Source organism: Cyrtonyx montezumae, unplaced genomic scaffold, assembly GCF_038088225.1.
Source record: "Cyrtonyx montezumae isolate F1298 unplaced genomic scaffold, pur_monq_1.0 scaffold_39, whole genome shotgun sequence".
NCBI lineage: Eukaryota > Metazoa > Chordata > Aves > Galliformes > Odontophoridae > Cyrtonyx > Cyrtonyx montezumae.
The window spans coordinates 345,431-364,335 of NW_027072044.1; the positions used below are offsets into that span (position 1 = coordinate 345,431).

Consider the following 18,905-nt stretch of genomic DNA (forward strand, 5'->3'; position numbering starts at 1 on the left):
CCAAAAACTGCACCTGGGATTGTAGCTACTCCTTTATTATAAATCATGCCGTTACGTCGCTCCTCCTCAGAGTTAGTATTTTAAACATTTTCTTTTTCATTATATATATCTATATAAAAAGGTGAAAACACCCCCTCCCAAAACGTCAGAATGGAGCATTGCACTGGGAAGGAAGACAAACCCATACCTGCTCGTCAGCCAAAGGGGATTGCTGAGCACCAGAGAAGCTGCGACCGGCTCCGAGCAGGGAAAAATACAGACAGGAGAGGAACACATCGGGGGCTGGAGGGGTCTCCTCTGGGGAAAGGGGCTGACCCTAACCCTGCACCCTGAGGATGACCTCCGTGGGGAACAGAGCATCGCCTGGGACAAGGTTTCTCCTCTTTGTGATGCAGAAAGGCCCCAAAATAATACTAGTAACAAGAAGCACATGCTTAGCACATCGCAAATTCGGGTCTTCTCCCGCAGGCTGCGGTGGCCTATGGAGATGGGTGGGTTTGTCCAGGAGGAGGGGACCTGGAAGAATGTTCACCTGCTCTCTTCCCATCGCTGGGGGGAGCACTGAGACTGGCACCCTGAGGTGCACACAGTGAGACGCCGGGGGAGGCAGAGCACCGTTGGAGGCAAAGCACCTTTGGAGGCAAAGCACACTTAGAGGCAAAGCACCTTCAGAGGCTGCAGCATTCCCTGGGCAGGACCCAGCCAGGGCCAGGCACGGATTGGTCCTGCTCCATGGCTTGGCCATGGGGACACTGTGGCCATGAGTTCTCCTCCTGTATCCTCCCCAGCTTTGCTTCCTTCAGCCCAGCACATCCTCAACGTGGGATCGTGCAACCTCGAGGACACCTCAGCCCTGACAGCTTGTGCTTCAAGGTGTCTCCGGAATCAAAAAACAGTCATAGTAGTGACAAGGGCTTTTAGGAAAAATAGAGGGACACCCCAATCAAAGAAGGCTGTTAAAGAGAGTCGGAAGAACTCCCTCTCCCAGTTAAACTGGTGTCACTGCTCCGCTCACTGTTCTCTGTCTCCTGCTGCAGGTCCAAGGAGGCACAAATGATGAAGCCAACAGCCCTGCTCCCACCCCACCCCCCACGGCAGCTCGTCTCCATCTATCACCCAGAAACACATCACCCGTGGCACCTGAAAACTCGTCCCTGTGTCCCCATCTCTCAGGACATGGGAGCTTCGGTACCTGCAGGACCTGGGTCCGCTACGAAATAAATAACAGTCTCAGAATTTCAAGTAATGTCCCTGCTGCCGTGAACTGCCCAGCTTCTCCCTCTCCCACCACGGTGACCAGCTCCTCTCATGCTTGGCCGTGGTCTCTGCAGTGGCTGGCAGTGGTTTAACTGGGATCCTGCCATTGGGATGCTCGGGGACGAAGGGTGCATGTCTTTGGGGGACAGGTGGGGTGACGCCGGCTCCCTCTGGAAGCACGACCAGTGTCTGTGTTGGACCCAGGGGAAGGTTCCCGGGGTGAGAGGAAGGGCCCGGCTAGGTGGCCCTCTGGCACAGCTCTTGCCTTCCAGTTTTCCCATGGGGTCACCATGTTCCTAGTGCCCCTGGCATGTTTTACAGCACATCTGTCGGAAGTAGGTCCGGCTGCAGAACTTGAACTTCAGGACGAGCGGGCAGTAGGCCACCTTGTTCACATCCTTGCATTCTGGATGGGTGACAGAAGAGAGTGGAATTACAGTTAAGCCTGGGAAGAGGATCCCCACTGTGTGGCTTTTACCATTTCCCTTCAAGCTCCTGCAGCCCAGCTCCCAGGGGCTGTTCGCTATGGAGCAGTGAGATGTGTTGGTGCTCTGGAAGATACCCAAAGCCTCCCTTTGCTCACCTGCCATGGTCATGGTGACCAGTTTGGTTGTGGTCCACAGGAGACAGCATCGAGTGTGCCCCAAGCCTCACCCCACAGCACCCAGAGCTGTGCCCCTCTACCCTGTGTCTTTGAAGCAGGTGTGGCTCAGCACTTTCTCCCAGTCTCACAGCCTCCCTCACCTTCTGGGTTGTCTGTGGGTCCTGACTCGCACTTGGTCTCGCACTGCTGCATGCTGGGGGGCTGCAGGGTCTCCAGGCAGTCGCTGGAGGGCTGCCCGGTGTGAGCCAGGCACTGGACGGATCGCCGCTGCTGGCCAAGGCCACACTGTGCAGAGCACTGCCAGGGAAGAACACAACATGATGATACAGGGGGAGAGGGCACAGGAGCTCCCAGGAGGTGCAAGGAGTGCTTGGAGCAATTGTTCCTTCTCTTTGCAGCTGAGATCTCCAGCTCTGCTCCCTGGAATCTTGATTTGGGTCTCCAGGGCTCTCTGCAAGGGTCTGTCCACGCAGCCCTGACACAACCAGCCCTTCCCAGCCCTCCTGTGCTCCCATGTCACAAGGGATGCCAGCACTTCTATGTTGGAAGGATTGATGGTGGTCCCACTCACAGCCACTCCAGCACACTGTTGTGTCTCAAGGATGAGCTGTGTCCCCCACAGGGACAGCCAAGCTCACAGTAACTGCCAGGTGTCCTTATGGTTGCACACGTGCTGAATTGTGCCCAGCTATGGCTGTACTGACCCAGGGTGCCCCCCTCATCCTATAGCTTGGCTAGAGGATGCTGGTACCTTTGTGGCTCAGTATATGACAGTGGGTGTGTGCCCTGTCAGGACATCCCTCCTTATTGGGTAGCAGTGATGTTTGAAGCCCTAGATCTAAGGGACTGTGGGGAAGCCAGGTGGGTTTTCAGAAAAAGCTTGCAGAATGTGCCACGTGCAGACAACACTTGGCCCCTTTATTATTTTATTTTTTTACTTATTTTAATTTTGTTTTAACCCATATTTGCCTTTGATACTGCAGAGCAAGCCAGAGTGCTCAGCCTCCACCTGGCTGGAGGGGAGAGGGCACCACCGACCTGACAGGGAACACTCAGAAATTCGCAGCACATTTTGCAAATGCCAGGCTCAGAGCATCCCTCCAGCAGGGGGGCTGGGAGCTGCAGGGACAACCCGATGTCACACTGACACGGCGACAGCAATGCCACCAAGGGCACTGGTAAAAAGCTCATGTGGGATTTGCAGGGACAGGGGAGGGAGCATCCATACCTCTCCCCACTCGCCGGTCACCCAGCGTGGGGGTGGGCAGCGCCGCAGGTTGCACCTCATGCTGGTGGGGGGTTTGGAGCCCTCGGGGCACTGGGAGGTGGGCAGCGTCGCGCTGTGGTCGCCGCTCTTGCAGAGCACGATGCGGTGGCGGAAACCTGGCCCGCAGCTCGGGGTGCACTGTAGGGAGGAGATGTGTGCAATCAAGATGTGCAACAAGGAGCAGAGGCAGTGGTAGCATCCCTCACCAATGCTCCTGTCTGCTGAAGAGGACAACTCCCCAGGTTACCTTCTCCATGGGCAGCATCACCAGTGCTCTGTGACTTATGTCCTTGGGCAGTTAAGAGCATCAGATGAGCACTTACCTCGGACCAGTCCAGGGCGACCCATTCTGGAGGGCATGTCTGGTTATTGCAAGGCTCAAGCATCTTTGGCCGTGGTTGGGTGCAGGAGGCATCATCCAAGGTCTTCTCTTCAGTAGCAGAGATCTTACGCTTGCAAAAGACACTGCGTGTGCGGACGCCCTCGTTACAGCTTCGGCTGCATTCAGACCAGTTCCCAATCACCCAGCTGGAGATAGAGAAAAGCAAAGCTTACAAAGGCCACAAGGGAGACGTTTTCCCAGGCAGTGTCACCCCTAGGGACTGTAGCAGGGGACTGTGATTTGGGAATGGCAGAGGGGAGGATTTCACCTTCTTCCACCCATCCTCCCTCCACCTGTGATACTCACGCAGGGGCACATGGCTCGGTGTTGCATGGCCTCTGCCGCTCCAGCATTTTGGTTTCAGGGCTACAGAAATGGTTGGAGACAGTTGAGCTGTCGGAGAGTTTCTTGCACACAACAGACTGGATCTGGCTGCCTGCCGAGAGAAGGAGGTGAGAGCAAGGCTTGAGCTGACCCAGGCTGCAGGCACTGCCCCATGGCTCTGACTCTTGTTGCTGCACCTTATCAACCTGGACCATGTTCCTCTAATCCAAACCGAGACCCCCTTTGCATCCAGCATCTCCAAGAGGACTGGGTAAGCAGTGCCCAGCAGAACTTACAGAGGATCAGAGAGTACTCTGGGGTTTGTACTAGATGATCTTTAAGGTCCCTTCCAACCCTAAGCCATTCTATGATTCTATGATATTGCCCTCGAAAAAATCCTAAACTCTGCCTTTTGACACCTTTCAGGAAGCACCAGGGGGCACAATTGACAGAACAGATGGAAACATTGTCCTCAGTCAATGTCAAGCTTATAAAAGCAGATCAGGGGTGTTAGCTTTAAGCAGGAAACATTATTAAGCTTTGCTTTTCAAAGGCTCTCCTCATTCTCATCCAGGCTCTCCATAGCCATGGAAGTAGACTAGACGACTGTTAGAGGTCCCTTCCAACCCTATGATAAGACACGATGCAAACCCTTGTGTCAGCCCCCTTGGGAAAGCAGCCTGAGGGATCGAGGAGAGAGCTTCCCTCCCCTGACACCAGGTCAAACCTCACCTCCTGCACACAGCACGGAGCACTTGGTCCACGGGGTGTAGTGCCAGGAGTACTGGTTGGATGCATCTCTGCTGATGGGAGCATTGAATTTGTACCGGATCCCCTGCAGCTCTGTCCGCACAAGGACCTGTGGAGAGCACATCAGAGCCACAGAGTCCAGCACAGCTGTGGCTGTTCTGATGGTGTCCCCAGTCTGGAATTTGGGGTTACTGAAATTTCTTCCCTTCCCTCTTTCAGCCCCTTCTGTCATGGACATAGCAGCCACCAGAGGTGATATTGGAGCAGCCACAAAGGTGACATGATCAGGAAACAAGCTCCTAAACACCGTCAGAATGAATAATTCCATATCTTGGTAGGTCAAGGGATGGAGACTTGATAATTTAGCCCAGTTTACCTTTGATCTCTGTGCTCTTTTTACACTGAGCAGCAAGGGCAGGGGCTGGTTAGCTCTAATTCCCATGTAGATACCACAATTCCTTTAGACAAGTTCTAGTGGGAGCACAAGGGAATATATTGTTACCAACCATGACAAAGAGGGTGACATTGGTGGGCCCCAGGGCCTCCAGGGACTCAGGCTCATCTGGGGATCTCCTGTAGTGGAACGTAGTGCCTGCGATGTCGAAGCGTCGTGGTGGGTCAATGGAGAGCTTCCCATTGATGTAGTACTCGCCAGCCTCACCTCTCAATGCTGCCGGTACAGGGGAGCCAGAGTCAGCAGAAGGGCAAAGCACGTGTCCACATCAGCAGAGAGTAGATTAGATTAGATTAGATTAGATTAGATTAGATTAGAGTAGAGTAGAGTAGAGTAGGGCAGAGTAGAGTAGAGTAGAGTAGAGTAGGGTAGAGTAGGGTAGGATAGGATAGGATAGGATAGGATAGGATAGGATAGGATAGGATAGGATAGGATAGGATAGGATAGGATAGGATAGGATAGGATAGGATAGGATAGGATAGGATAGGATAATTAAGGTTAAAAAGACCACTAAGATCATTCACTCCAACAATCAGCCCCTCACCAAGCCCACTAACCCATTTCCTTCAGTGCCACATCTTCATGGTTCTTGAACATCTCCAGGGATGGTGACCCCACCACTTTACTGAGCATGTTGTTTCAATGCCTGTCCACTCTTTCTAAGAAGAAATTGTTCCTAATATCCAACCTAAAACTCCCCTGGCACAGCTTAGGGCCATTACCTCTTGCCCTATATGTACCCACATACACGTGCACCCACATCTGACTTCTCATCTGCTAGGCTTAGAGCATTCTTACGTGACAGAATAAATATCCTCTGCCTCATCTTCCACAGTGGGAATAGGTGGGATCATCAAATCCGAATCGTTAAGGTTAGAAAAAGCCGCTAAAATCACTTAGTCCAACCCTCAAGTGATGCTGCAGGGAGTTGGACCAGCTGCCCGGGGAACACTTGGCAGTGGGACAAGCTGCGGCCAAGAAGCCAGGCTCAAATCCAGCTGTGCACACTGGATCTAGGCTGCTGGAGGAGGCGGGCAGCCTGGCTGCGCTTGCTCATGAGAGGCACTAGGGGGAGACCGGCTCTCGCCCACGTTCCCATGCTCTGCCTCCGACGCATCTGTGTCCACATCTGCCTCACCCCTGTCCTCCCCGCTGGCACTGCCGTCATGCGCAGGGGCAGGGAGGAAGTTTTGTAGTAATGAGGATAAAGATGCAGGGACGGTCCTTAGTGGCAGCAGAGATGAGACCCGAGCTTGAGCTGTACCTCCAGGGCACAGAAATTCAGCTTGGATGGACTCGAGGAGTCCTCAGTTTACCTGGAGCATCCCCGAGCCCAGAAAGCTGTCCTGGGGGACACAGGCAGGGGACCTTACTGCCACCTGCCCCCTGACCCAGCTCCCGGAAAGCTGCAGGAGGGGGAACCTCCTCGCACCCTGCCCACCCCTCTTTGGTCAGTGCACACCACATGGAAGGGGAAAGGGAAGACAAGGGGAAAGAAAAAAGCCCATTGCAAAAAAAGCTAGCTGGAAAATCAAGCCCGAGGAAAATGTGAGCAGGTCTATTTTTAATCCCCAGCCCAACATGCTGGCAGCGGGGGGGGGGGGGGAATGCCAAGGAGCTGCAAGCTGCGCCAGGAACAGCGGGGGTGCAGGGTTTGTTCAGGGTTGCACTGCTGTGTGGTGAGCATAGGATGGAGGCAGAGCTGTAGAGAGCTGAGGCTGAGCCAGCACAAGCATACCTGCTAGCAAACCCCACTGCTTTCCTCTACCCATGCCCTAAGCCAGGACCCCTGCTAATGACAAGGCTAAGGGCAGGGCGAACAGTGTCTGGTTGAGATTTCAGTATCCCCCAGCCCTCCTCACCTAGGTAGTTGATGGAGAGGTTCAGCTCTCGAATGTCGATGTGGACAGAGCCTTTGGGGATCTGGATCACCTCCTCGTAACCTGTGAGACACCGTGGAGTGATGAGCAGTGGGGCTCAGCCTGCGAGCCCACAGCCAGCCCCATCCCATCAACACTGCACGCCTATGTTACCTGGGGGTTAAAATGTGAAATGAGATGGTGGCAGAGCAGAGGTGCTCATTTGGCCACCCATCACAATAAAACAGAACGGGAAGGGGGACAGGAACTTGGAGCCAGGCACCTCGATGGCAGCTGTCATCAAAGGGGAGCGATATACTCCCCAATTTCATCCCTTTCCACTGTTTCCCTGAGACATCCTTGCCTGTCCTGTGTGTCCCCAGGAGCAGGTGACATTAGTGTGGCCGTGGTGAGGAGGGACCCCAGGGTGGGTGATGCTGGCTGCCCGCTCCATACCTCCCTCTGGCAGTGACTGATTGAAGATGCCCTCGATGGTCTCACAGGAGCTGCCATCTCCCCCACACACACGGCACTTGTCCTCCTTCGCATCAGAGCCCAGGACTCGGTCACAGCCCACGTGCTGGGGGAAAGAGCAGCAGTATATTAGACATCCTGGTGAGGCCCTGGAGCCCATCTCAATCTTAACCATCCCATGAATTTATTATTCAGTCCTTTAATATCCCCCAGCTTGGATCCGTAGTGGAGGTTGCAGTGATCCAGATGCAGACCTTGCACTTGGCTTTGTTGAACCACATGGGGTTCACCTGGGGGCACTGCTTGAGCAAGCCCAGGTTTCTCTGGATGGCATCCCATCCCTTGGGCATGTCACCACACCACGGTGTCATCTGTAACCACAATGGCCCCTGCCCACATCCCAAGCCTGTCCCACCTTGCATTCCCCATTGACGCAGATGTCGTTGGAGTCCTGCCGGCACGGTGTCCCATCCACCACAGCTGCAGCTCTCTCCGTGTAGAAGTTGAAGCCCTCAGCCAGGCAGTTGAGGGAACAGGCTTTCACCCCTCCTAGGAAAGATGCTGAAGTTTAAATGATGTCAAAGAAGAGAAAGAAAAGATTCAGGGAGGCAGACCTTGCCCTTGGCCTCCTCTTGGCCTCTTCCTGCTCATCTCCTAGTGGTGCAGCTCAGGATGATTTCTTTGCCATGCAGAGGGACCCATGGCAATATTCAGACATTGTATGGACTAATAGCAAGGCAAGACCCTCTGAACTGGACACTGAAACATGGTGAGACACTTATCTTCCTGCCCATCCTGGGAAACATGGGCAGTATGTGACAGAAAGGAAACAAACTGACCTGCTCTTATGCAGTGTCAGTCACTCCTGGGTCACCTGGCACAATGCAAAGGCTGCTGAGACCCTTGTGTTCATTTTACAGACAGGGAAGCTGAGGCAGCAGCTCTTAAGCAATTTGTCCAGGATCACCCCAAAGGCTGGAACTGAACAGCCTATGTCCATCCTTAATTCCAAACCATATGGCCAGAGGAAGCTTTCAATTCTGTTCAGAACTGGTGGGAACTGAGCCCTTCCCAGCAAAAAAGACTACAGCAAGGTTAGGAGGAAGTGGAAGGATGCTCAAGTTATAGCTGAGCACAACAGCCTTTGCCAGAGCACCAGCTAAAGAACAAGCTGAGTCTCTGGATACTGGCTTATGGTGCTTGGGAACAGGACTGGTTAGGGAAGAAGACTGGGAGGAGAGTCTTGAACAGAGAAACGTCCTCTGTGCTTTCATTAGATTTTATTGAACTGGACAAAGAGGACCCCAGCAGAGAGAAGCGTCCCCAGGTCCTGGCAGTTTGCTCCTGCAGGCATTGGCGGCAGTCATGAGCTGCCTGCCAGAGCTGGGAAGCCCCTACATTGCAGTAACCGAAATCTTCCAAATCTGCAAGTCGTTATTACACATCAAAGGGGCAGATGGAGGGGAGGGTTGGCCCAGCTGTGCCTGGGAGCACCCGAACGCAGCTGGGGGGGGAAGGAAGAGTAAACTGGGGGGAGGGAGGAGCAGGAGGAGACAGGAGAGGGGAATTCAGCTGCTTGGAGGCATGCTGTGGAGCAGGATGCCTGGGCAATCCCCTGGAGAAGGTGCTCTGTTGGCCCTCCCTCTGGAGAGCCAGCTTCTTGCAGCAGCAGAGCCACCATGGGGGACAGTGCAGTTATGACCCGGAGAACTCACCGAACTCAGTGCTCAGTGGAAAGAGCAGTCCAAGGTCAGTAAGAGTAGGATCTCCTGTGGGTGCCGACCTTTACCTGCCATGCTGTGCTTTCAAGGATATTTCGTTCCTCCTGCCTGCCCTGTCCCATAGTGGAATTTAAACCCATTATAGTTTATGATGAGCAATCTCCTGTTTTCTGCAAGCCCCTGCTCCTCGCCAGCCCTCTCCCTGCAAGCCATTCCTCTCTCCCTTGGCTCTTGCATCCGCCAAGAGCAAAATGAATAACCAAGTGAATGAAACAAAATAAACAAACAATTAAAGCCGCATTCCATGAGGTATCTGCTGACTGCTGAGCTCTGAAAGGCTGAGCTCAGCACTTCTCGCCGGGGCTGCCTTTCGTTCCTGGGGCCTGGGCTGCAGCACTGTTATAAATCACCACCAGGAAAGCACCGAGTGGCCCCACAGAGAACTCAACCTCAGCCCACAGTGACTCTGAGGCTGGCACTAAAGCTTCAGCAGGTGGCTTCATCCTTGTCCCCAAATGCCCGCAGGACCAGTGCTCTGTGTGCCTCACTGTGAAGCTGGTGGGTGAATGGCACTCTTGCACCACTGTGTGTTTTAGCAGTGGGGTGGCTACAGTGCAGTGGCCGAGCTCAGCTGGGGAACAGGTTCAGCCAGTGTGAGGAATGTCTCCTAGTATAGGGACATATGCCCCAAAACATCTTGCAGAGCAGAGGTGTTACCAGCAAAAGGGCAGAAGAGTTGTCTGTACTGTCACATCGCTCACACTTGGGCAAAGAATTTGCTGGGGTGGGGGGACAGGGATGACTCCTTAATGTCAGTGTGGTCCCAGCTGCTCAGTGCTGGGTCCCAGGCACAAGGGACACACCACTTCCAGTCCCTTACTTCTAAGGCCTGCATTGCCCTCCCTGCACTACTGAATGGGAAGAGAGTGATAATCTCTGACACCAAATAAGTGTCAAATAATGCAGTTTCCTTGTGACCATCACCCAAAGCCAACCTGGAGATTTGACACAAGGAATTCCCAGATCTCTTCAAGACATGGCTGTGCCAGTGCTCACAGCCTGCTGGGAAGAGGACAGGTTTCATCACCTTATTTTATGGGAGAGGAAGCAGTGAGAGGAAGAAGCTAATTTGAAAGCCAAAGCAGAAATCATCCAGGGCCGGATTAAAATACAAAAGCTGATGTGCAACTGGGAAACCATCCCCTGGGCTCAGACCACTGAGAGAGGTCCGAACAAGGGCAGCTCCAGCCGCAAGGCTATCTTCCACCTTGGCATCCACTGGGGTCTTTGTGTGACTGACTGCTTTGCAATTTTATTACATTTTTATTGATCCATCCCCTGCAGCCTCAGCACATCTGCTCCGGCTGCAGGAGCCCCGCTGGGAGGTGTGCTTATTTACACAGCTGTGAAGGATTTCCCCAGTCAAGTTCATTAACTACATGAAGGAGACGCACTGTTCTTTCTCATTATTGAGAGATTTCTGCCTCAGAGGCCTCCCCCTCCCCCCCACCCCCCTCCTTGCTATACACTCTGCAGGACACACGACCTTGGAAGTGGAGGAATGTTGCAGGATCCCCTGGTTTGGATCCCTTATGCACAGGTAAGAGCTGAAGCTTTACCTGATGGTGCAGGTAGAGCTCTCCCCTTTTCTCCCTCATCAGGTATCAGGGTGAGGGTCCTGGACAAAATGGAGTGGTACTTTGCATTGCTTTAGCAACTCCTTTTCCTTGTCTGTGTTTGTTCACTCAGTAATTAAGAGCCAGATTCAAGGAATGCAGCTTAACAGTTCCCTTGCTGCTGGAATCAGTTCTGTCAGAGCAAAGGTGATAAAAGTAATTGCACAGAGCTGAGTGATGCAGCATGGGGGCATGGCAGAACATCCTGATGAGCAGCCTAGCAACTTGCAGCATACAGCTTGCAGGACCTGGACTCAAAGAGATGATGACCCACTGCCTACCAGAGGAGCTGGACTATAGGACCTGTCCTAGAAGAGGTGAGGGACCCCAGAGTCCCACATGGCTCTGCTCCAGCCCTGCTGCAGCCAAGAGATGCTCGGAGCAGCACTCACTCACCTCCTCGGTATGTCTTCCAGGTGTAGTACTTCCCTCGGAAGGGGACATTATCAAACTCTGCACACTGCAGCTCTCGGAAGTCCTGGGAGCCTGGTGGGCAATCCTGAAGTCACAGACATAAAGATGAGCACGTAGGTGAAGCACTGCCTTACTGCTCTGGCAGGAGTGGCTGCAGGTCCAGCAGTGACAGCACTTTGAGATGGATACCCCTGACCAATGCTGTAGCACAAAGCATTGGGGAAGCATCTTATTTGCTAACTGCAAGCCCATGGATATTGAAGCTGTAATTTCCCAGGTCCAAAGCTGAATTGTGTTACCCTGCAGCACAGTTGTTTCTCTTTGTTCCCTCTGAGGTCTAACGCCCACCCCTGGGAAGCCAGGTGTTGTAATGAGGTTTTGGAAGCCTGCTGGGCTTGCACTCACAGAGTGCAAAGCAACCGCTGCTGTGCTGGTGCTGGAAGCCTCTGATCTTTTCCTTATTATCTTTTGGGGCCCCTTTTTTGATGCCAAAGCCCCTCAGGCATGTAGCACCAATCTGCCCTCTGAACTAGGTGGTGCAGACATGCTCCATCCTGCTTGGTTCTTCCCCACTGCCTCTCCCAGCCCCATAGCCCAGCAGTCCCATGGCAGTGCCTAACACTCTAAGCCATGCAGAGGGCTTGCTGCTGCCTCCTTTCTGCAGCACAGTGCTCCCAGCCCATGCCAAATCCCTGCTGACTCCTTGGCATTTCTCTAGGAGAGCGTTATGGTACTTACATCTGTGTTACAGGACCGATAGCGTTTCCGCTCCCCCAGGCAGTACTTCCCTCCAATTGTAGGCCTGGCAAACAGGGAATAAGAGGAAAAAAGCAGCTCAGGACAGCAAGCCAGCACTGGTGGCAGACAATTGCCCCAGGCCAGCATTGGTTGGAGATGGCTGTCCTGTGCCCACGGGAACACCATGGCTCCCAAGGTCAGGTCCCAATGGCTCCAAGAACAGGTTCTGCCTGGAGGAAGCACTACAAGCATGCAATGGCACTGACTGAGCGGCTGCCACCTTCCCCACTGACCAGAGCATCCAGGACAAGGCATGGCCACGTGCATGCACACCTACCGTGGGCTGTCGCAGTGCCGGACAGAAGAGGACACACCGCCACCGCACGTCCTGCTGCACTCACCCCAGGATGACCAGGATCCCCAGGCACCATCCACACCCTCCGGACGGGTGCCAAAGGGCACACATTCCCTCTTGTAGCACCACTGGAGAGAGACAGAACTTCAAAGATCCTGAAAATGACTTGCTCTCCCCCTCCCAGACAGCTCCCTGGCCTCCAGTGGGCACAGGAGGGCTGGGATCAGACTTGATCCCATTAAATTTGAACTCAGGGCTGTACTGGCCTTGGAGCCAAGTTTGCCATCCCAGAGAGCACTTGCATCTCCCTGGGCATCATCTAGTCTGAGTCACAGCATCACCATCTGTATGCACTGTGTACTCTGGGATAGCAGGGACGCTCATGCAAAATTGCCTATGAAACATTTCCCTTGGACCTGGAAAGGATCCTGCACCCCCTGGAGTCAACAGTGATGCAAGGAGCAGGACACTGCCAGACCCGCTGCTGTTCTCTGGGCAGGATGCCAGACACCACGTCTTGGGGGCTGAGATAATCCCAGGAAGGAAGAAACTGCTGTGTGCTCCTTCCAGGGGCTGATAACCCACCCTGGAGCTACTGGCACAGCCTCTCCGGCTCCTTTCAAGCCAGGCTCTCTGCAGGCAGCCCAGTCTGCAGGGAATAATAAACCTCCCAGGATGGCCAGCTGCTTGCACAGCAGCACATTAGCGAAGGTGTAACCGCATGCAGAGAGGACAGTCAGCATGCACAGCCCTTCTGGTGTCCCTGGATGGAGGTACAGGGACTGCTGGTACTCCAGGAAGCACACTGCAGGCTACAGGCTCTGAATGTCAGCTTGTACCACCCAGGGAAATCAAATCTCTTCTGAAACATGAATTAATATACAGTGACAAACAGAAGGATGGGATGGCAACCAAGTGTTCAGATTGAGCCCGTATCTTCAGTAGGAATAGATTCCATGAGTCCTGTGACTACTCATCACTTATCTCAGGACTTTTAAGGACCTCTGGTTAGAAAATAACCAGTAATAAGTGGGAGGGGAAAAGAAATATTTGGAAGTGACAAAAGCTAGTAGAAAATCACTAAGAGAAAAAGATTGCCCTTGTATATGATGAATTTTGAGCAGCAGGGATGGTGCCCCAGGAGGTGCCTAATCCCTTTCGATCTAATTTCCAGTAGAGCTAGGAGAACTCTAAATAATAATGCATTTCTCAAAGCCATCTGCTCTCCTGCACATGAGCTTCTCCAGCTTCTTAAGGATCTGATTTTTTCTTCAATTTCTTAGGAATTATTTTTCCTCTTGTGGAAAAACATGAGTCCGTTTTATGGTGGATGCTCCAATCCTGATTCTCCATTATCCCAGTTATTGCACACAGGCTGCAAAGGCACTGGGAGTCATTAACACTTTGCTTGAATAGTTTCACACTCACTTTATGCTGGTGCAAATGAGGGTCAGAGGTGCAGGAAAGAAGAGAGATTTTCAAGTCAAATTTTCAATTTTCAAGTCAAATTTTCAATTTTCAAGTCAAGACTCACTCCTACAATACACGACCATGAAAAATCCTATCTTCCTCTCTCAGCTGAGTATGAAAAATGGTCTGATATTTGAGTGTGCTCAGGGGTCTTGGTGGTCCTTGGCACAGCTGGGTTCCCTCTGTGTAGGGAATGGTGTGTGCTCTTGAATAAGCTTTTATTGCTGGACAAGGGATTCACCCACCCACTGCCAACTTGCCATGTGTTCTGGGCTTCCTTACCCCCTTCTCAATGGTGTTGGTTTGACAGATGGTCCCCTCTGCAGCAGGAATGCTGTTGGTTATGCAGCGGTTGCTTTTACTCAGACACCATAACTCACTGCAGACTTCCTGGAAAGAGAAAGATATTGGGGGAGAGAGGGGGAGGGAAGAAGAAAGAGACAAAGACATGGGGCCTAGGTCAGGTTTCACCCTGTGCTGGGGCTGCAAGGCTGGGGCAGCGCAGCAAGTCCCCTCCCCAGGGCCTTTACTGGGTCTTCATTGCAGAGGCCAAGCACAAGGACCCATCCTGCAGCACCCATCATGAGCATCTCCCTGCTCATGGGATGCAGGGATGCAGGTGGGTCCAGGTCTGCTTCAGAGGGATGCTGGGGCTGCTTGGGAATGTGAGCATAGCCCATAATGCCTCATATCACAACTGCCATCTCCTGCCAGCAACAGTCATGGAGGGAAGACTTCGCTGGAGAGTTCAGAGCTGCTTTCAGACCAATCAAAACAATGCCAGATGCTGAGTAAGCCCCTGAGTAACTCAGAAGTGGGCATTTCTGATCGCTTCTTTGTGAGGTCCTGGGAGCAGCTGGGTTCATGGAATAGAAAGGGCTTGGAACTTCACACCTCATGGCAGGAGGCTTCCTGACCCATCCTGACCTCTCAGAGCACCAGCAGACAAAAACTTCCCTTGGTTGTTCACTCATCATTTAAAACCAACAAAATTTTAGAGCCGTGGCAGACACCCTTGAAATCCATCACAGCTACGACATCAGAAAGCCCAGACCTGCTCTGCCCATTGTTGGACTTGAACACCAGCAAACTGCAAAGCAACAGGCTAAAAAGCAAAACTGAGTTCTCTGCCACATCACTGCCCTGTTCTTATTCTTACTGAAGGAAGACTTTGGAAAACTCCCCACTTCACAGAGAGCTCCAGCACTGACACAGTGACTATGTGGCTGCCAGCTGGACAACTGGGAATCCTCAGCTGGCATCAGGAAGGGTGAAAACATGAGCTCAGGGATTCTGTGTCCTGCTATTACTACTGAGGTTGCAAGCACAGGGTGACAACTGGGTGACACAGTGAAGCTCAGATCTCAGCTCTGAGACACAATGGTGTTTTGGTTCCTAACCCTTATCACCAATACTCAGCTTTGATGAAGGAAAAGATAGTCTCTCTCCCAACTTAAAAAGGCACTGATCCCTTCATTTGATCATGGAATCATTAAGATTGGAAAAGTCCTCTAAAATCAAGTTTAATTGTCAACTCATCACCACCATAACCACTAACCCTGTCCCTAAAATCAAGTTGCACTCCCATAACTATTACAACTATTGGGATGTAGGAACTCCTGTAGTCCTAGTGCAACACCAACAGAATGGACTTCCCAGCTCCACTAGTTATATCTATTCACATTGTCATTATCAAGCCTATTAATAATTTGCTCTGTGCTAGCATGGAGGTGGAGAAGGCCAGAAAATAAAGAGATCCTGACATACTTACACCATCGCCCTGCAGTTTGTTTACATGGGCTATGGGATGGGTGGATGTACACATTTACCCAGATTTATGTGTGCTCACTTGAGCCCCTATGCCCTTTGGGCTTCTCCCAAACACGCATGATGGGCTGGGCTGGAAGGGTCATTGCAAGGACATCTTGTGCTTTCGAGATCCTTGTGTATATACAGGAAGAGCCTGACCAAGTTAAAAATGTGCTGGGGAACAGGCATGTAAACGTGGAAAATTTCCATTCCACTGCCTCTGATTGAGATGAGAAGGGGCTCTGATTGCAGTCAGTAGTGCTACTTGGACTTTTCCTGCTGCTGCATCCACCCCATTTCCAGAGTCAAACTTAGGTGTTCATTCACCATGATGAGCTAATGAGACCACTGGGAGGAGGTTTAGCATTGAGACATACTACACAACCGAACACTCAGTGATAAACTGTTTAATACTGTATCACTTCAATGACAAACAGTGGGCTTGTTTGCCCATGGGGATGGCCAGTGGTTGCAAGAGAAGTAAAGTAAATGATTGCAAGAGAAACTAAATCTGATCTGAATTGTTTTATCCTTCTCCAGCTTTCCAGGGTTTGGGCCAGGGTAAATATACACACAAGTGTCCATCAGACAGCACAGATGCTCACGTAGTTCACTAATGGATCCTCTGCTTTCTTGAGGGGAAGGTGTTCAGTCAGTCATTAAGTGCACACACCTTCCACTTGCCACTATGCTCAGATGGTCAGCAATGTTCTATATGTTAAATACAACAAAATGTCAGGCTGAGACCCAGGAATCTCCTGAAACAACCTTTCCTTTCAGTGGTTTCTTGTATTCAGACCCCAGGAGATGGCAGTGCAATGGGGGTTTAGAGAGGCAGCTCCCTGGCAGAACCTACAGCACATTGCCCCACCTCCCTTGGAAGAGAGAAGTTTCTCCTCCTATGGCAGTGTGTGTAGCACAATGATTTCTAGTAAGGATCACAAAAAATACATCTGTGTACCAAATCCCCAGTGACAGAAGAACCTGGAGGTGGGGACTGCAGCTTGGGATTCAACAGCAGCCCTTGGCATTCAGCAGCAGCCAAGGCATGGGGTAAAGGCAACAGATCCCATGGGATAATATGATGGAAACTGGGCTGCAGCCAACCTCTATGAATGCAAAATGACCTCCTCTGTCCTCTCCCAGGGAAGCAAGGTGGAAAGCTCACAGGAAACGTGCAAGTGCCCTTCATTACAAGCAGACCAGCAAAGCGATGTTGGCAGCAGAGGAATGACCCCAAGGATCTTTGCAGCCCCAATCCTCCACCCCCTGGGAACCGATAGTAAAGCAGGAAGGCTCTCTACCCCGTATTTACACTGGCGAGATTTAACTCCGTACTGGAAACGGCACTGCTCATCTGCATCGTAGGCCTGTCCTGGAGCCACTGTGGGGTAGATGAAGTCTTGCTTGGGAGGAGCGTTGTTCAGGCATAATCCCATCCCAGAGCTGGAAACAAAGAGAGGAAAATCAGAGTTTGGAAAAGCTTTTGGGAAAACATTGCAGGAGAGGAGCAGCAGCACACCTGGCTCTGCCTGGGGTTCAGCTCACACAGACTTGGCTGCTTTGGGGGATAATTTTACTGCCCTACAGTAAGGAAACCTCTGAGCACAACCAGCACTGAGAAAATGCTCTGAAATCTTTCTGTCTACATCCCCAGGGCTGGGTTTTGGGAAGCACTTTTGGCACATGCAGCTCTCAAAGTTTTAATCTCAATGTTTTGCAGGTTGCTGCCAGCCCCTGACTGTTCTGTCTACTCCAGGTATAGCAGACCCCACCTGGCAGGGCATGGGTGGGTGCAAGGACCCTGTACTGCTTGCAGAAGCAGGGAATTAGTGCAACCTTTGCCCTCCCACCATGCGGCTGCAGATCCATGGCTGATGGTGCTGAGCAGAGAGCCCCTGCTCTCCAAGCCCATCCTTCTACATGCCAGAACATTGGAGGAACATCCAAATTTTGCAAGAAACACGCCCTTCCCTCCCCCTTCCTCACTGCCCAGAGCTCTCCTTAAATCACAACCCCTGTCACCACTCCCCTGACCCCTTGTTCTGGGGTCTCATGCACACCACATCCCTGGCACAGATGGGGCTCTCCAGGCTGTGATGGGGGGTTGCCACAGGTTTGCTGCCATCTGTGCTGAGACCTCGGGATCATGCAAGGACAACGGCCATGATGCTTTCCTGATGTTCTGCATGTTTGCTGTGCATCCAGGGGTCAAGGGCAAGAAGGGCAGATTTTGCTGTGGCCAAACATGAGCTGCAGGATGTGGAATTTGGTGATAAGCCATGCTGCTATGGCCAAGCTTTGTGGGATGGAGGGCAGCCTCTCGGGATGTCTGCCTTCATGTTATGATGGCAGCATCACAGCTTTGGTCTGTGTTCCTAAAGGTCATTCAGACTGCCCTGAACTTGCTCCTGCCACAGGGATCTTACACACTGGCTTCTCCCTTTTGTAATTTATGTACTGCCCACTCCTTCCATTAGGCAGTACCTGTGTCCTCCCACAAACTTCAGCAAAGTGGATTCTAACCTCTTGGTTTTTGAGAAAAATCCAGAGGGATGCCTGAACCTGCAACAAAAGCTCCAGGCTAGGTAACAATATCAAAACTTGGGGACTTAGGAGCCTAAATCCCTTCTCCTGAATTCTAAAGGTTCTTTGGACTAATGACACCTTAAGTTGCACATTCATCTCTAAACTCTCCTTCTTGGTGTATGCAGAAGCTGCATATGGGTGCAGCCTCAGCTCTGTCTCAGATCCTCCTTCCCCACTTTCCCTGTGATTCCTGGCTGAACTTCAGCAATGTCCAAATGCCTCCAGAAGCTACAGATTTATGTGTGAAGTTTCTGGAAGTGGGGAAGCTGAATAAAGGTCTCACAGATGCAGAGTAACTAGAGATAGCATCTTTAGCAGGAATGTCTAAAGGAAAAAAGGAGAGCACATGCCTCTTGGTATGGGATGAGGTGCTGGGAGACAAGACAGTAGGTGCATGGGCTGTGTGCTTTGGGGGTTTTCTTTGGCTTTTACCCACTCCCCACAGGAGACTGTGAGAGGCTGAAGGTTTGTACTGGTTGTGAGGTGGAAAGGAGGGTAAGATGACATGGATTCCTTACTCCAGAAAGCTGGTGATATAATCCCTGCTGCATGTAGACCATACGAAGGGGTTGGTTTTCATGGTGATGTGAGCAGCCATCAGCTTGGCTGTTTCTTGCCCACGGGAGCCACAGCTGTTGCCAACCCCATCGTGATTCATGCCAAACCTAGAAAGCATCACCAAAGTATTAGAGAGATGATCAACTGTAAGAAGTATTTTGCAGCTCCTGCTGGCAGGAACAGACCAACAGGAAACTTTCTCCC

General features: G+C 52.0%; 1 protein-coding gene across 4 annotated transcripts in view; it reads right to left on the bottom strand.

The window, feature by feature from the left end:
* Positions 1-555: 555 nt before the first annotated feature.
* ADAMTS10 (ADAM metallopeptidase with thrombospondin type 1 motif 10) overlaps positions 556-18,905 on the bottom strand; it is a 48,206-nt gene continuing 29,856 nt past the window's right edge. For 2 of the 4 annotated variants that reach the window (XM_065745972.1, XM_065745973.1), the window contains 16 exons: positions 18,662-18,808; positions 16,859-17,000; positions 14,028-14,135; positions 12,258-12,403; positions 11,921-11,984; positions 11,165-11,267; positions 7,787-7,920; positions 7,354-7,477; positions 6,901-6,981; positions 5,091-5,254; positions 4,567-4,693; positions 3,817-3,946; positions 3,452-3,656; positions 3,090-3,266; positions 2,002-2,158; positions 556-1,663 (listed from right to left, as the gene is read on the bottom strand). In XM_065745972.1, coding sequence (XP_065602044.1) covers positions 1,554-1,663; positions 2,002-2,158; positions 3,090-3,266; positions 3,452-3,656; positions 3,817-3,946; positions 4,567-4,693; positions 5,091-5,254; positions 6,901-6,981; positions 7,354-7,477; positions 7,787-7,920; positions 11,165-11,267; positions 11,921-11,984; positions 12,258-12,403; positions 14,028-14,135; positions 16,859-17,000; positions 18,662-18,808 — 2,119 coding nt within the window. In that variant the 3' untranslated portion in view covers positions 556-1,553. Of the gene's footprint in view, positions 1,664-2,001; positions 2,159-3,089; positions 3,267-3,451; positions 3,657-3,816; positions 3,947-4,566; positions 4,694-5,090; positions 5,255-6,900; positions 6,982-7,353; positions 7,478-7,786; positions 7,921-11,164; positions 11,268-11,920; positions 11,985-12,257; positions 12,404-14,027; positions 14,136-16,858; positions 17,001-18,661; positions 18,809-18,905 lie in introns of those variants that run through there. The other 2 variants (XM_065745974.1, XM_065745975.1) reach the window with 2 other exon arrangements.